This window comes from Somniosus microcephalus, chromosome 22 (genome assembly GCF_052327205.1).
Source record: "Somniosus microcephalus isolate GS21.2 chromosome 22, FLI_Smic_1.0, whole genome shotgun sequence".
NCBI lineage: Eukaryota > Metazoa > Chordata > Chondrichthyes > Squaliformes > Somniosidae > Somniosus > Somniosus microcephalus.
Genome location: NC_141008.1, coordinates 58,978,640 through 58,996,406, shown reverse-complemented (window position 1 = coordinate 58,996,406; position 17,767 = coordinate 58,978,640). Strand labels below are relative to the sequence as shown.

The 17,767-nt window shown below is 51.0% G+C and overlaps 1 protein-coding gene across 1 annotated transcript in view; it reads left to right on the top strand.

Annotated features, from left to right (window-relative positions):
• The window catches only part of LOC147102426 (clustered mitochondria protein homolog), a 151,324-nt gene that overhangs the window by 103,732 nt on the left and 29,825 nt on the right, over nt 1-17,767 (top strand). Inside the window, exons 7-12 of the mRNA XM_085965114.1 lie at nt 7,174-7,397; nt 7,840-7,944; nt 10,304-10,404; nt 11,611-11,763; nt 12,878-12,940; nt 15,013-15,257. Of these exons, the coding sequence (XP_085821240.1) occupies nt 7,174-7,397; nt 7,840-7,944; nt 10,304-10,404; nt 11,611-11,763; nt 12,878-12,940; nt 15,013-15,257 (891 nt within the window). The remainder of the gene's footprint in view (nt 1-7,173; nt 7,398-7,839; nt 7,945-10,303; nt 10,405-11,610; nt 11,764-12,877; nt 12,941-15,012; nt 15,258-17,767) is intronic.

Here is a 17,767-nt window from a genome sequence, read left to right as displayed (position 1 = left end):
TCTTGAATTGAGGTCCCCACAGATCAACACGTTCCCCTGGGCCTGGTATTGGATAATTTCCCCCTCCATGTTGGAGAAGGTGTCCTCTTTAAAGTACGGGGAATCGATTGGAGGGATATAAAGTGCGCAAATGTAAACATCTTGGGTGTTTGAGATAATCTCCCTCTCAAGTTTGAGCCACATATGGTTTTCGCCCTTTTTTATAAATTTGATGTAATTCTTAAGTTCTGTTTTAAACCAGATCAGTATGCCTCCGGAGTCTCTGCCTTGGGTTACACTTGGTAATTTATTGGAGGGCACCACCAGCTCAGTGTACCCTTGGGGACAGCCAGTGTGTCCTTTTCCTTTATACCAAGTTTCCTGTAAAATTATAATATCTAGGTCTTTAGTTTCATCTATGAACTCTGGGGTCCTACTTTTCACTTCTCGCAGTGAAGAGCGTAGACCTTGGATATTCCAGGTCGAAATATATAAGGATTTCATGTTAAGTTTGATCTTTTACTATGATAGGTTAAAGAGTGGTACGTGTTTGTCGTGTCTAAGTGTGGGAAAAAAAAGATCACATCAAGTGTCTACAAAAGTTAATACAATTTGGTTACAGTTCTTTCTATTAATTAGTCCTTGATCCATAAGGCGGAAGTAGATGCTGCTGCACATCTGCTTATTGTCTCTTAATGGATTGTTTCTGTCTGAGGTATTGCGTACGTCCTGTGCATCTCTCCCTCTCTCTCCCCCCCTCTCTCCCCCCCCCCTCTCTCCCCCCCCCCCTCTCTCCCCCCCCCCCCCTCTCCCCCCCCCCTCTCTCCCCCCCCCCTCTCTCCCCCCCCCCTCTCTCCCCCCCCCTCTCTCCCCCCCCCCCCCTCTCCCCCCCCCCCTCTCCCCCCCCCTCTCTCCCCCCCTCACTCTCCCCCCCTCTCTCTCCCCCCCTCTCTCTCCCCCCCCTCTCTCTCCCCCCCCTCTCTCTCCCCCCCTCTCTCTCCCCCCCTCTCTCTCCCCCCCTCTCTCTCCCCCCCTCTCTCTCCCCCCCCTCTCTCTCCCCCCCCTCTCTCTCCCCCCCTCACTCCCCCCCCCTCTCTCCCCCCCCTCTCTCCCCCCCCCTCTCTCCCCCCCCCTCACTCCCCCCCCCTCTCTCTCCCCCCTCTCTCTCCCCCCTCTCTCTCCCCCCTCACTCTCCCCCCCCTCTCTCCCCCCTCTCTCCCCCCCCACTCTCCCCCCCTCTCCCCCCCCCTCTCTCCCCCCCTCTCTCCCCCCCCTCTCTCCCCCCCTCTCTCCCCCCCCTCTCTCCCCCCCTCTCTCCCCCCCCTCTCTCCCCCCCCTCTCTCCCCTCCCTCTCTCCCCCCCCCTCTCTCCCCCCCCCTCTCCCCCCCCCTCTCTCCCCCCCCCTCCCCCCCCTCTCTCCCCCCCTCTCTCCCCCCCCCTCTCTCTCCCCCCCCCTCTCTCTCCCCCCCCTCTCTCCCCCCCCTCTCCCCCCACTCTCTCCCCCCCCCTCTCTCCCCCCCCTCTCTCCCCCCCCTCTCCCCCCCCTCTCTCCCCCCCCCCCTCTCCCCCCCCCTCTCTCCCCCCCCCCTCTCCCCCCCCCCCTCACTCTCCCCCCCTCTCCCCCCCCCACACCCCCCCCCTCTCCCCCCCCCCCCCTCTCTCCCCCCCCCCTCTCCCCCCCCCTCTCTCCCCCCCCCCCTCTCACCCCCCCCCCTCTCCCCCCCCCTCTCTCCCCCCCCCCCTCTCTCCCCCCCCCTCTCCCCCCCCCCTCTCTCCCCCCCCCCTCTCTCCCCCCCCCTCTCCCCCCCCTCTCTCCCCCCCCCTCTCCCCCCCCTCCTCTCCCCCCCCCTCTCTCCCCCCCCCTCTCTCCCCCCCCCCCTCTCTCCCCCCCCCCTCTCTCCCCCCCCCCTCTCTCCCCCCCCCCCCTCTCTCCCCCCCCTCTCCTCCCCCCCCCTCTCTCCCCCCCCTCTCTCCCCCCCCTCTCTCCCCCCCCCCTCTCTCCCCCCCCCTCTCTCCCCCCCCCCCTCCCCCCCCCTCTCTCCCCCCCCCCCTCTCCCCCCCCCCCCTCTCTCCCCCCCCCTCTCCCCCCCCCCCCTCTCTCCCCCCCCCTCTCCCTCCCCCCCCTCTCTCCCCCCCCCCCCCCTCTCCCCCCCCCCCTCTCTCCCCCCCCCCCCTCTCCCCCCCCTCCTCTCCCCCCCCTCTCTCCCCCCCCCTCTCTCCCCCCCCCCTCTCTCCCCCCCCCCTCTCTCCCCCCCCCCCTCTCTCCCCCCCCCCTCTCTCCCCCCCCTCTCTCCCCCCCCCTCTCTCCCCCCCCCCTCTCTCCCCCCCCCCTCTCCCCCCCCCCTCTCTCCCCCCCCCTCTCTCCCCCCCCCTCTCTCTCCCCCCCCCCTCTCCCCCCCCCTCTCCCCCCCCCTCTCCCCCCCCCTCCCCCCCCCCTCCCCCCCCCTCTCCCCCCCCTCTCCCCCCCCTCTCCCCCCCCTCTCTCCCCCCCCTCTCCCCCCCCCTCTCCCCCCCCCTCCCCCCCCCTCTCCCCCCCCCTCTCCCCCCCCCTCTCCCCCCCCTCTCCCCCCCCCTCTCCCCCCCCCTCTCCCCCCCCCTCTCCCCCCCCCTCTCCCCCCCCTCTCTCCCCCCCCCTCTCTCCCCCCCCTCTCTCCCCCCCCCTCTCCCCCCCCTCTCTCCCCCCCCCCTCTCCCCCCCCTCTCTCCCCTCCCCTCTCTCCCCCCCTCTCTCTCCCCCCCCCCCTCTCCCCCCCCTCTCTCTCCCCCCCCCCTCTCTCCCCCCCCCTCTCCCCCCCCCTCTCTCCCCTCCCCTCTCTCCCCCTCCCCTCTCTCCCCCCCTCTCTCTCCCCCCCCTCTCTCTCCCCCCCCTCTCTCCCCCCCCCCCCCCTCTCTCCCCCCCCCCTCTCTCCCCCCCCCCTCTCTCCCCCCCCCCTCTCTCCCCCCCCCCCTCTCCCCCCCCTCTCTCCCCCCCCCTCTCTCCCCCCCCTCTCTCCCCCCCTCTCTCCCCCCCCTCTCTCCCCCCCCTCTCTCCCCCCCCTCTCTCCCCCCCCTCTCTCCCCCCCCTCTCTCCCCCCCCTCTCCCCCCCCCCTCTCTCCCCCCCCCCTCTCTCTCCCCCCCCCTCTCTCTCCCCCCCCCCCTCTCTTCCCCCCCCCCTCTCTCCCCCCCCCCCCTCTCCCCCCCCCCCCTCTCTCCCCCCCCCCTCTCTCCCCCCCTTCTCTCCCCCCCCCCCCTCTCCCCCCCCCTCTCTCCCCCCCCTCTCTCTCTTCCCCCCCCTCTCTCTCTCTCTCCCCCCCTCTCTCTCTCTCCTCCCCCCCCCCCCCCCCCTCTCTCTCTCATGATCGTAGAGATTCAACACACTACGTTCTAAGATGATAGGACCTGGGTTTATCCATGTAATTCCTCAAATTAAATATATTATCTGATTCGCCTGGCTGGTCATGAGCAGCGCTAAGTGGAGTCTGGGGTCTCCCCCACAATGAAGAAGGAAAATGAAAGCTGGTCACCTTCGACCAGTCTGGCGGACCCCAGTTGGCTGGTTGATTTGGCAGCCGCCACAGAGGAAGTTACTTCCCCACACAGTAGCAAGCCCCTGATAAACTTAACTTCACTAAAGAAATATCTCTCAGAGAAGTGGTCTTATCCAACCTACATGATCGTTTTGGTTTCACTGTAACAGCAATGTGTCTGAAGGGGAAGCTGCAAGTCCCGAATGCAATCAACTTCCCCAATATTAACTGGGATAGTCAGAGTGAGAAAGGCTAGAGGGTGCGGAATTCTTAAAGTGCGTCCAGGAGAGCTTTTTGAGTTGGCTTGTAGAAAGTCCTACAAGAGAGGGGGCGGTACTGGACCTAATTCTAGGTAATGTAGCCGGGCAAGTGGTAGAAGTGTCAATAGGAGAGCATTTTGGTGACAGTGACCATAATTCGGTGAGATTTAAGGTAGTTATGGAAAAGGACAAAGATGGACCGGAAATAAAGGTTCTAAATTGGGGGAAGGACCATTTTAATATGATAAGGCAGGATCTGGCCAAAGTGACTGGGATCAGCTACTTGTAGGAAAATCCATATCGGAGCAATGGGAGTCATTCAGAAAGGAAATAGAGAGAGTATAGCGCCAACATGTTCCCATAAAGGTCAAGAGTGGGACCCACAAGTCCAGGGAACCCTGGATGTCAAGGGATATACAAGAATGGATTAGAAAAAAAGGGAGGCTTTTGGCAGATACAAGACTAAAATCAGTGGAAACAAATATAGAAAGTGCAGGGGGGTACTTAAAAAAGAAATTAGGAGAGCGAAGAGGGGGCATGAAAAAACACTGGCGGGCAAAATAAAGGAAAATCCCAAGGTGTTTTATAAGTATATTAAGGGCAAGAGGATAACCAGGGAAAGAGTAGGGCCCATTAGGGACCAAAGTGGCAATCTGTGTGTAGAGCCAGAAGATGTAGGTGAGGTTTTAAATGAATATTTTGCATCTGTGTTCACTATGGAGAAGGACGACGTAGGCATAGAAATCAGGCAGGGGGATTGTGATATACTTGAACAAATTAGCATTGAGAGGGAGGAGGTACTAGCGGCTTTAGCGGGCTTAAAAGTGGATAAATCCCCAGGCCCAGATGAGATGTATCCCAGGCTGCTGTGAGGCAAGGGAGGAGATTGCAGGGGCTCTGACAAATTTTCAGAACCTCTCTGGCCACAGGGGAGGTGCCAGAGGACTGGAGGACAGCTAACATAGTACCATTATTCAAGAAGGGTAGTAGGGATAAACCAGGGAATTACAGGCCAGTGAGCCTAACATCAGTGGTAGGGAAATTATTGGAAAAAATTCTGAGGGACAGAATTAGTCTCCACTTGAAGAGGCAAGGATAGTCAGCATGGCTTTGTCAGGGAAAGATCATGTCTAACCAATTTGATTGAATTTTTCGAGGGGGTGACTAGGTGTGTTGATGAGGGTAGTGCAGTTGATGTAGTCTACATGGACTTCAGTAAGGCTTTTGACAAAGTGACTGGTCAAGAAGGTTAGAAACCATGGGATCCAGGGCAATTTGGCACATTGGATCCAAAATTGGCTTAGTGGCAGGAGGCAGAGGGTGATGGTCGAAGGTTGTTTTTGTGACTGGAAGCCTGTGTCCAGTGGTGTACCGCAGGGATTGGTGCTGGGTCCCTTGCTGTTTGTAGTGTACATTAATGATTTAGATATGAATGTAGGAGGTATGATCAGTAAGTTCGCAGATGACATGAAAATTGGTGGAGTGGTAAATAGCGAGGAGGGAAGCCTCGGGCTACAGGACGATAGACGGGTTGGTCAGATGGGCAGAGCAGTGGCAAATGGAATTTAACCCTGAAAAGTGTGTGGTGATGCATTTTGGGAGGACTAACCAGGCAAGGGAATACACAATGAATGGTAGGACCCTAGGAAGGACAGAGAATCAGAGGGACCTTGGTGTGCATGTACATAGATCCCTGAAGGCAGCAGGACAGATAGATAAGGTGGTTAAAAAGGCATATGGGATACTTGCCTCCATTAGCCGAGGCATAGAATATAAGAGCAGGGAGGTTATGATGGAGCTGTACAAAACGCTAGTTAGGCCACAGCTGGAATACTGTGTGCAGTTCTGGTTGCCACACTATAGGAAGGATGTGATTGCATTGGAGAGGGTGCAGAGGAGATTCACTAGGATGTTACCTGGGCTGGAGCGCTTCAGCTATGAGGAGAGATTGGACAGGCTGGGGTTGTTTTCCCTTGGAGCAGAGAAGGCTGAGGGGGGACCTGATTGAGGTGTACAAAATTATGAGGGGCATAGATAGGATAGATAGAAAGGAACTTTCCCCCTTAGTAGAGGGGTCAATAACCAGGGGGCATAGTTTCAAGGTAAGGGGCAGGAGGTTTAGAGGGGGTTTGAGGAAAAACTTTTTCACCCAGAGGGAGGTTGGAATCTGGAACTCACTGCCTGAAAGGGTGGTAGAGGCAGGAACCCTCACAACATTCAAGAAGCATTTAGATGAGCACTTGAAACGTCATAGCATACAAGGCTACGGACCAAGTGCTGGAAAATGGGATTAGATTAGGCAGGGTGTGATGGCTGGCGCGGACACGATGGGCCGAAGGGCCTCTTTCTGTGCTGTATGACTCTAACTGCAAATTTAGCAATCCTGTGCTCCCCGGAGGGAGCTGTGATTGAAGGAACGCAGGTCTGGGAATCGCCACTACCGTGTTGTAGCTCTATCTTTGACTGAGTGTGCCTCCCTGCTGGGACCATAGCAATACATACGTATAAATCTTGCAAAGGTTTGTACTTCCTGTCCACAAACCTTACTTCCGGATGGCACAATTTTTGATCGTGCTTTTACATAGAATTACATAGAATCTACAGCACGGAAACCAGATCATTCGGCCCAACTGGCTTATGCCAGTGTTCATACTCCACACAAGCCTCCTCTCACTCTAATGACCTCTTTCGACCCTGCCCCTATATCCCTCTGTTCCCTTCTCCCTCAGAAACGCATCAAGCCTCCCCTCAAATGCAGCAGTTCGCTCTGCTTCAAGCAATCCATGTGGCAGCGAGTTACACATTACCACCGTTCTCTTGTCTCAACATTTACCACTGTGAATAGCTGTCAACATTTCCCATTCAATTTTACTATGTCAACTGTCACAATGTAGTTGTGGGTTCTGGACACCAGGTGGCTTTGTCGAGCCAGTTTCTGAAGTCTCTCAAATCCATTACAAGTTTACCATACAAAATGGTATTTATCAGCAGACTCTTCGTAATGCCTTGGGCAAACAATTGGTATCTACAGGAAACTTTTTTTTTATCCGGCACGGACGGGACCGATGTGGTGCCGGTTCATCAAAAATTCCGGATAACCAAAAGCTATAGTAAAAGATACGGAGCTGAGAGCTCCGTATAAAGCAACAAACCCTGTTGCTTCAGAACAATGGCCACAAGTTGCAAGCGTCTCTGTAGCTTAGCAACAGCTGCAGCCACACCCTTGCACAGCAACAAATAGAGGAAGGCAAGTAATAAAAGTTACCTGAACCTACTCCTGAATTTTGCCGGTTAACCGAGATTTCCGGTTATTTAGGTGCCGGTAAATCGAAAGCTTCCTGTAATAGTTTTAAACACTTGTCATTTTAGTATTGATAATGGCCATTGAAGCTTTTTTGCTCTGTAACTCCCTTTCTCCTCTCACGCAGGTATCTAGTTTTCATGAAGCTGGCTGCCTTGCAGCTGATGCAACAGAAGGCCAACAAGCAAGAGAAGGATTGTGCCGCTGTGACAGAGAATGGTAGCTCTTGTACAACCGAGGCTGTGGAAAGCAACAAAACTGTGTCTGAAGATGGTAAGGCTGAGGAAAACCTTTTAGGATTAGGTCAAGCTAGACATCTTGCAGAGTCCATTGTGTCAGAAGACAGAACAGGTACTTTGTTGGAAGCTGTCCTGCTGAACAGCTGTGATCCCCTAATGGTTGTGGTGGTGCTGCTTTAATCAGGATGGCATTGATTGCTTTCAACACTAATTCTGTGGGTGAAACACGTTAAGGCGACTCCTCAATTGCCTTCTCTCTCTAATTCAATCTGCCTTCTGTCTAAGGACTATCTTGTGGACTTGTTTTTTGAAATCTTTCAAATGAAGTTTAGTATTGACACCTGAGACAATGTAATTAACACCAACTTTGATTTTCTGCTCGAATCCCTTCTACTAATACAATTTTCTGAGATGCATTTTCGATTTTAAGGTGGTTCATTGCATTTCTATGGGCCAGTTTGCTGCGATTTTTTTTTTTTTTTTTTTTTTTTTTTTTTTTTAAATCTACGTTGCTTTTAGGTATCTCTTTGACGTTTTGTCTTTAACGTTTACAGTTGACCCAAAGAGTAAGGAGGTCATTCTGAATGCCTGCAAAGCGGTTGGTTCTGTCAGCAACATATCTTTCGATATTCGCTTCAACCCAGATATATTTTCACCGGGTATGTATGAGTTACAACACGGCTAGAGATCCTACAGCGTGACTTTGCGCTACTACAGTTTTGAGAGCTGTGACTCTACAACTTAATCACTATATTGCCAGTATCATTTTAACAAGTGCTCTGTCAAGAATATAATGGATGTCCGTTGCAAGAATGATAAATTCTACAATTGAATGGTATTAAATAGATACATAGAATTTACAGCACAGAAACAGGCCATTTGGCCCAACTGGTCTATGCCGGTGTTTATCCTCCACACGAGCCTCTTGCCACCCCATTCATCTAACCTTATCATCATATGCACTGCAGCAACTCGCCAGGGCTTCTTCGGCAGCACCTCCCAAACCCGCGACCTCTACCACCTAGAAGGAAAAGGGCAGCAGGCGCATGGGAACATCACCACCTCCAAGTTTCCCTCCAAGTCACACACCATCCTGACTTGGAAATATATCGGCCGTTCCTTCATCATCGCTGGATCAAAATCCTAGAACTCCCTCCCTAACAGCACTGTGGGAGTACCTTCACCACACGGACTGCAGCTGTTCAAGAAGACGGCTCACCACCACCTTCTCAAGGGCAATTAGGGATGGGCAATAAATGCTGGCCTTGCCAGTGATGCCCACATCCCAGGTTTTAAAAAAAGCCTGAATTTCTGCACCCGTTCTCCTGTTCCTTTCTCCTTCATGTAATTATCTAGCTTCCCCTTAAATGCATCTATGCTGTTCACCTCAACCACTCCATGTGGTGGAAAGCTCCACATTATCCAAAGATGTGCGGGTTAGGTTGATTGGCTATGATAAATTGACCCTTAGTGTTAGGGGGATTAAATAGGTGGGGTTACGGGGATAGGGTGGGATATGTGTTGGTGTAGCGGTTACAGGGATCGGGTGGGATATGTGTCGGTGCAGGCTCGATGGGCCGAAATGGCCTCTATCTGCACTGTGGGGTTTCTGTGATTCTGTGATTATCACCTCTCTCTGGGTAAAGAAGTTTCTCTGAAATTCCCTATTGGATTTATTAATGACTATCTTGTATTTAGGATCCCCAGCTTTTCCCTAGAATAGTCTAAGACTTGTTTTCATTTGAGTCATAAACTTTGGAAAATATTCCTCAGGAGGTTATTGGTCTTGAGGAATCAATTGAAATGCTGCCATTTAAGAACATAAGTATTAGGAGCAGGAGTAGGCCATACGGCCCCTCGAGCCCCATTGAATAAGATCATGGCTGATCATCGAACTCAGCTCCACTTTCCTGCCCGATCTCCATATCCCTTGATTCCCCTAGAGTCCAAAAATCTATCTATCTCAGCCTTGAATATACTCAAAGACTCCGCATTCACAGCCCTCGGGGCTATTTCTATAATGGCAAAAATCTATTACAATTGATAGAACTTTAAAACAAAATGTTGGAGGAACCAAAATCTTTGACACTAACAGATGCTGAGCCAGTGTGTCTACCACAGGGAGAAGGAAGCTGATTATGGTGAGTTTTTCCAAATGGGATTTAGTTAGAAAATGTAGTGCAGTTTTAATATATTGCAATTCCCCCTACCACAAGGATTGAAATAGGAACATTGGAATAAAATAGGTTTAGATGAGAATCTTATATTTAGCTTAACAAAAATATGTCCACTTAATTTTAGTGATCTAAAGAGTGAAGTCCACATTTTGCCACAAGTCGGGGGTGGGGGGGAGTTGATGTTCAAGGAAATGGTTCCAATTCTTCAGCTCTGAATATATTGACTTGATTATTTTAATTTTACTGCTTTGTCTATTTCAGAACCCAAAGTAATGCTGATGCCACATTACCTACATTCATTAAAAAAGTCCTGAATTGGCATTTTTTTAAAAACTTAAGCTGTTTTAAAATGTTACTGCACGACACTAAAATATCATACATATTAAATTGCTGACTCGGGAGTTAATGGGATATGGAGAAATCCATTTGCGACCTTCTGAAATGTGTAATCATTCACTCTTGCAGTCCCTCCCCAACCCGCTGCCTCTCTACCTCCTCCTCAGCCCCCTCCATTGAAAGCCTTCTCAAACATCTTTCACCAAGCTTTTGCACCTCTCATAGTCCTCTTGCAAAGGCTTTGTGCCTGCCTCTTATCTCTGTGAAGCTCACTTTTCTACATTAATGACGCTATAAATGCAAATTTTTACTGTGCTTTTGCCCCCCTCCCTTTGTCCCATCTGTCTGGCGTTCTCTTGTTGTCCGCTACCTGTAAAGGGCTCTGATGTGTATGTAATGAGTGCTATGGAAGTGTAAGTTGCTGTGCCTCGTGTTCCTGACTCCCTGTCTGTTTTACGTACAGTACGGGAGAACATCTGATCATGATGCCGTTTGTTTGTCACAGGTGTTCGTTTCCATGATGCCAACTGTGAAGAACTCCAGAAACAGAAGCAGTTGTTGAAAGATGCGGCAGCCTTCCTGGTTTCCTGCCAGATTCCATCTTTGGTAAGAATTGAACTCTTGTGGTTTTATGACTTTCTGCCGGCTGGCCTGACAAACTGCACAACGACCAACTTGCTTTTTCTTCAGCCTCGTGTGATTAATTCAATCCTGTTAGTGTGGGAAATCAGTTTGTGTTGCTCTACTGTAAGCGTACGCTGAGGCACCAAGGCAGAGCAGCCATGCTGATAATGGAGAAGTTTATTTATTCATTCACGGGATGTGGGTGTCGCTGGCAAGCATCTTACCCTTGAGAAGGTGGTGGTGAGCCGCCTTGTACAACTGAGTGACTTGCTCGGCCATTTCAGAGGGCAGCTGAGAGTCAACCACATTGCTGTGGGTCTATAGGCCAGACCGGGTAAGGGCGGCAGATTTCCTTCAGTGAACCAGATGGGATTTTATGACAATCTGGTAGTTTCATGGTCACCGTTACTGATACTAGCTTTTATTTTATTCCAGATTTATTTAATTAACTGAATTGAAATTCCCCGGCTGCCCTGGGATTTGAACTCGCGTCTCTGGATCATTAGTCCAGGCCTCTGGATTACTAGTTCAGTAACATAACCACTATGCTACCGTGCCCCTATTCCATTCTCCCCATCTTGATGGGTTGAAGAACACTGATGTGTGAAGATAACCAACGTGTGTGTGTCTGATCCCTTTCCTTCTCTACAAATTTAAAACTTATTCCCCACCCCAACCACCTCTCCTGGCCAAGGAAGCGCCAAGGCAGCCTGCTGCCCAGCTCTGTCTAATGCCGCTCTCAATCTGGGCCCCTGGGCAGCATGTCATGGAGGCCCAGGAGTGACTTGCTCTTTGTCGTCTTGTGCTTCAGTTAAGGGAGGGGGGGACAGAAAGAGAAAAAGAAAATGGTTGTATGGGGAAAAATGCAATTGTGCATCAACTGATTCACATTGCCATTTTTGTTTTGTTATTATCAAAATAGCCAAATATTTGACATTTAAGTGTCTGGAGTTGGACAGTTACCTGGTTCAAAATGTGCTCCGTCTCTGATATTGCTCTGACTGATTCAAATTAGATGTTGGCCACTTTTTCAGCCCAGCATACACTCCCGTGTTAGAGTAATCTAGACCAGCTGAAGGGCTAGAACTTTTGTCTCGATTCCCTGTGGATTTTGCGGGCATCTCTTCACGTGATGGCCTTTTGGATTTGTATCTGGGGGGATAAAAAGGTATGTGTTCTTTGTTTCAGATAAAAGACTGCGTTGATCACACCGTGCTTCCAATGGATGGTGCCACATTGGCAGAAGCCATGCATCAGCGGGGCATCAACATCCGTTACCTGGCCAAGATAGTAGAGTTTATTTCAAAGAGTCTTGCTAGGCAGAAGTTAGACCACATTTATGTATGTATTTTGGTTATTAATTACCTAATAATTTAAAAAAGCATGATTACTGAGGAAATCTATAAGACAGCTGATGTAAACTTTTTATTTAACCAGAAACCATTGTTTAAAATTCATCTGAATACTCGAATACACAATAGTAACCTTGTGCGTAGTCATTCAAAGTAGAACCACGATAGGGTTCCCCTTGTCCTCACATTTCACCCCACCAGCCTCCACATTCAACGGATCATTTTCCGTCGCCACCAGCGTGAGCCCCACCACCAAACACATCTTCCCCTTCCCTTTCAGCATTCCAGAGGGACCGCTTCCTCCGCAACGCCCTGGTCCACTCCTCAATCACCCCCAACAGCCCCTCCTCTCCCCACTGTACTTTCCCGTGCAAGCGCAGGAGATGCAACACCTGCCCTTTTACCTCCTCCCTTCCCACTGTCCAGGGCCCCAAACACCCCTTCCAGGTGAAACAGCGATTTACTTGTACTACTTGCAATTTAGTGTACTGTATTCACCGCTCACGATGCGGTCTCTACACTGGGGAGACCAAACGCAGATTGGGTGACCGCTTTGCAGAACACCTCCGTTCAGTCCATAAGGGTGACCCTGAGCTTCCGGTGGCCTGTCACTTTAATTCTCCGCTCCACTCCCACTCTGACCTCACTGTCCTCGGCCTCTTGCACTGTTCCAATGAAACTCAACGTAAGCTCGAGGAACAGCACCTCCTCTTTCAATTGGGCACTTTACAGCCTTCTGGACTCAACATTGAGTTCAACAATTTCAGATCATAACCTCGGCCCCTGTGTTTTCAGGCGGCAGCTGTTGCTGATTTTGCCATCCCCATTTGCAACATTTAATCTCTCCCGCCTTCCACCCTGTCGCGGACCATCCCTTTTGTTCTTTCCTCCTCGGCACCTGCTTAAAACCTGTTACATCTCTAGTTTTTTCCAGTTCTGACAAAGGGTCACAGACCAGAAACGTTAACTCTGTTTCTCTCTCCACGGATGCTGCCTGACCTGCTGAATGTTTCCAGCATTTTCTGTTCTCATTCAAAGTAGTGTTCAGAACAAATTTTTTATTAATGTGCATGTTTTCAAAATTTTTTTTTTTAACACTACAGAAACTTGGAGTGACTGAATTAATCACCCGATCTGCTAAGCACATCTTCAAAATATACCTTCAGGTAAGAGCAAGTTCATTCAGTTAACTCCTGGGGGATGCGGGTATGTAAACTTGAGCTTGAAACTGAGGCTGGAGTTGGGTCACAGGTCAGCCATGATCTCATTGAATGGAGGAACAGGTTCGAGGGGCTCAATGGCTTATTCCTACTGTTCCCAAGTGTGGCGTGTAGTAGCAGTGTAACCTATACCGCATCTGCACTTAGTCTTGTGCTGTCCGAAAATATGGCAGAGGCTGGAAAATGGGTGTACAGTATCGGGGTCTGGTTGAAGAGCTAGCACAGGCAGAGTGGGCTGAATGGCCTCACTCTGGCTCATTTTTACTACTGCTTGCATTGAGTGAAAATCTTGCTTAATAGCAAGTACTTTTATGGCAAGCACTTGTATTGCACCATACCCTCTCTTTCTCCCTCTTTGCCTCTGTTTTTTCTCCCTCCCTAAATTGTCCACCAATCACACACAACCAAGGAAAAGAGCTTCCTTCATTAGTTCAGCTCCTCCTTTGTTGCTCTTCTGCACATCCTCCAGTGGCAGCCGTGTTCTTAAGGTAAAAGAGAACATAAGAAATAGGAGCAGGAGCAGGATTCGGCCCCTCGAGCCTGCTCCGCCATTCAGCAAGATCATGGCCGATCTGATCTTGGCCTCAACTCCACTTTCCCTGCCCGCTCCCCACAACCCTCGACTCGCTTATCGTTCAAAAAATCTGTCTATCTCCGCCTTAAATATATGGCGCTGCTGCCTCTGGAAGCTTCAAGATCCACCTTTTTAGTTTTGTTGGCATCCCTGGCGTCAATATGAACTTTTCATGCTGGTCGCTGACTGGCTCAGTCTGGCGGAACAGGTTTATACAGATTTTCCCCAGACACTGGCGCCTGGCACGCAGGCAAAAACCGGGCCGCACAAACAGGCTTTCACTTGTACAGCTGCCTTTCTGTTGCTGCAGCCCTGCAATATAAATGGAGTGTTGTCCACAGTTCCACGATCATTAAAAGCTATTCTCCTAGTGTAACTAGTAAATGGAATTGTGCCTTTCTTAGTGGAGAGATGAATTGCGGTTTTACAAGACCCTTTTCTATCATGTATATCGTAGGGACATTTGGAAGATGATTGCGTGATGAACAATGCTTTCCCCTCGCCCCTAATTTTTTTTATTTCGGTTGCATGGCCCCTTTTTTAAGAGGCTGCGCGGCCCCATTCACAGTTTCGTGCATGCGCAAAATTTAACATTGCAAAAGCCGGTCCCGGGCTGCGCAGGACTGGCAGAGAACTGTGCGGCCGCGCAGCTTCGAGGGAACATTTATGATGAATTCAAGCAATTTCGAAAGCTGGTAGGGCGGCAAGTGGTTCAGTGGGTACGTGCACTGTGCTCTGTGGTGCTTAGTCATGCAGAGCACGAATCCCCCAGTCGCACTTCATGATATCCCTTTTTAGATGCAGAATCTAATTTTTGAAGATGTTTTTCAAGATGTCTTTACAGATAGCACCTGGTCCATGTGATCTCCTGGACTGATTTTGATCACCTAAGGGGGGAGTCGGAGAGGACATTTCCAGAGTAGTTTTATAGATTTAAAGTAAAAGGTCGGAGGTTTAGAGGGGATTTGAGGGGAAATTTTTTCACCCAGAGGGTGGTGTGTGTCTGGAACTCACTGCCTGAAAGGGTGGTCGAGGCAGAAACCCTCACCACATTTAAAAAGTACTTGGTTATGCACTTGAAGTGCCGTAACCTACAGGGCTACGGACCGAGAGCTGGAAAGTGGGATTAGGCTGGATAGATCTTTTTCAGCCGACAGAGACTCGATGGGCCGAATGGCCTCCTTCTGTGCCGTAAATTTCTATGATTATTGGCCCTTTTTTTTTCTCTCTGTTTCTCCCAGGAGCTTGCATGGCTGCAAGGGGGGGGAGGGGGGCGGAGCGAGGAAGAGAAAAGAAGTGTTTAATCATGATAGTCTGGCCATTATCATATGAGGTCAGCTGGTCTTTTTGTGCCAGTCAATTTTGTGTGCCCATATTAGAAGATCCTTTTTTTAAAAAAAAAAAAATAATTTTTCCAACCTTTTTTGTTTTCTGCCTGCTTTAGGGAGTGGAGCTCTCTGGTCTGTCTGTCGCCATTAGCCATTTCCTCAACTGCTTCCTCAGCTCCTTCCCCAATCCCGTTGCTCACCTCCCTACTGATGAGCTTGTCTCGAAGAAAAAGAGGAACAAGAGGAAACCGCGCCACCTGGGGAATGCGGACAATACGACCTGGGCCAGCACGACCCCACAGGAGCTGTGGAAGAGCATCAGCACTGAGACCAGAAGCTACTTCAACTTCAGTGTAGACTGGTACAGATAACGAAAGGCAGCGTATGTTCGCGTTTAGAGGCAGAGTTGCATATGGACTGACAAGGCTGTGGCACGCACCTCACACCGTCCTGTACTTGCCTGAATAAGCTCGAGTACTGAAGCCAAAGATGTCATTTCCTATTTTAGATTTGTATTACAGGAAACTTTTTTTTAAAAATCCGGCACCGACTGGACCGGCGTGGTGCCGGTTGATCAAAAAGTCCGGATTACAGAGAGGTATAGTTTACTAAGGTACGAGAGCTCCATACACGGCCACAGATCCAGGCGTCCCTGTTGCATGGCAACAGGTGCAGGATCCCCGGTTACACGGCCACAGATCCAGGAACCCCGGTTACACGGCCACAGATCCAGGAACAAGTAAAACTTACCTGAACCTACTGCTGAATTTTGCCGGTTAAGAGAGATTGCCGGTTATTTAGGTGCCGGTAAAAAGAGTTTCCTATACTTTTTCTCTTCTGAAGGCATTGATTTTTGTCCTGGGACTGCGGTTGCCGGCCGCCCTTCTGTACAACGCTCAGGTCTGTGAGCCGGCACGGTTACGGTTGAGTGTCCACGGGCTATTCTCTCTGGGGGGGGGGGGGGGCTTCACAGCCGAGCGTAATGCTGCCCTCGTCTGACCGGCACAAACCTGAAATTTTAAAATGGGCATAACTGGAACGGGAGCCGAAATTCAGGCTTTAAAAAAAATGTATTCATGGGCGTCGCTGGCAAGGCCAGCATTTATTACCCATCCCTAGTTGCCCTTGAGAAGGTGGTGGTGAGCCGCAGTCCGTGTGGTGCAGGAGCTCCCACAGTCCTGTTAGGGAGGGAGTTCCAAGATTTTGACCCAGTGACGATGAAGGAATGGCGATATATTTCCAAGTCAGGACGGTGTGTGACTTGGCGGTGTTCCCATGCGCCCGCTGCCCTTGTCCTTCTAGGTGGTAGAGGTCGCGGGTTTGGGAGGTGCTGCCGACGAAGCCTTGGCGAGTTGCTGCAGTGCATCTTGTGGCTGGTACACACTGCATTTGTTTCCCCTCCCTAGCTGCAGGAGCCCAAGCCAATTGTAAGGGGCCCCTGTCTGAGGATCCCTTACCTCCGCACCGAACCGGCGGAGCTGCACGCGACTTTAAAAAAAAAAAAAAAAATGTTGCTTTTATTTTGTCTTCCTTTTGCAAAGCTGAGAGCTGGACAGCCAGTCCCACGCCTCCAGCAACGGTGCGTGAGAGTGGCCGAGGGTTCCTTATTCCCTCGTGTTGCAACCTTCAGCCCCGTGTAACAGTAACTTGTCTGCAAGTCTAAATGGGCTTTAGCATTGATGTACAGGAAACTCTTTGGTATACGGGACCGGCGTGTTGCCGGTTGATCAAAAATTCCGGATGACAAGAGAGGGTTATCTACCGATCTATTTTTAACAAAGAAAAATTTAAAAAATCAAGAATTGTGCAGTATACAGTAATTGGGTACTCACCTACAGAATGTTGTGTTAAATGGATGGTGGAAGATGCTTGATTAAGTACAGTACTGCCAGTTGAGGGTAATGCAATGCAATGACTACCAGCAGCGTGGGAGACACACAGTACCCCTGTAAAATGGCGGATCAGAAGAGACTACCGGCAGCGCGGGAGAGTCAGACTCCTGGGGGGAAAAATTCAGTATCGCCCCGTTTGGGGTGTCATTATCGGCCGTGCGCAAGGTTTAGCGCCTGGCGCTAATTATCGCCTCCGACAGCAAACTTGGCTTTTATCGCCCCTGGAGGTGAATGGAGCACTAAATCAGGCGCTTCACACCTGTCTTAAGGCACAAAGGCCGAGGAGCGAGGCGCTACCTCAGAGCGCTGGCGAAGCAAGGAAGGGCAATTCAAAATAAACCTGCAGAGTTCTGCTCGGTACCCAAAACTCCTTCACACAGTGTTGAATCTCTCCAGAAGTCAGTGTCTCTCTCTCTCCTCTCTCTCTCTCTCTCTCTCTCTCTCTCTCTCTCTCTCTCTCTCTCTCTCTCTCAGAATGTGTGGTGCAAAAATGTCACCGACAAAAAAAGGCAGGAAGCAGTCGCCTTTAAATAGCGCTCCCCTAGTCCCTTTCTGACTGCAAAACGCTCCCCTCAACCTGTCGTTGCAGGGGGCGCCACTCAATATCTGGTCCAGGGCGTTGCGCACTCGACTGACGTCACAATCTGCCGGCGCAGGAGATCGTGGCGGTAGTGTTTAGCGCCGCCGCAAAATGTCTAGTTAATTTCGCGAGCGGCGCAAACATCGCCGCGCACGGGCGCTAGTTGCGCTTTGCCCCATTAGCGCCCTCTTAAGGCGCTAACGGGAGGCGCAAACAACTGAATTTCCCCCCCCGCCCCCCGGTTATTGAGGTGTTCCGACTTCCGACAGCGCCAAGTAGTGGCAGTTTGGAGAACTACCCCCACTGACTAACTCGGCCACCGCGGGAGACTCGGACTCTGCAACATTGCCGGTTATTGAGGTGTTGTTTTCAGAGTGAGAATTTTGCCGGTTGATAGAG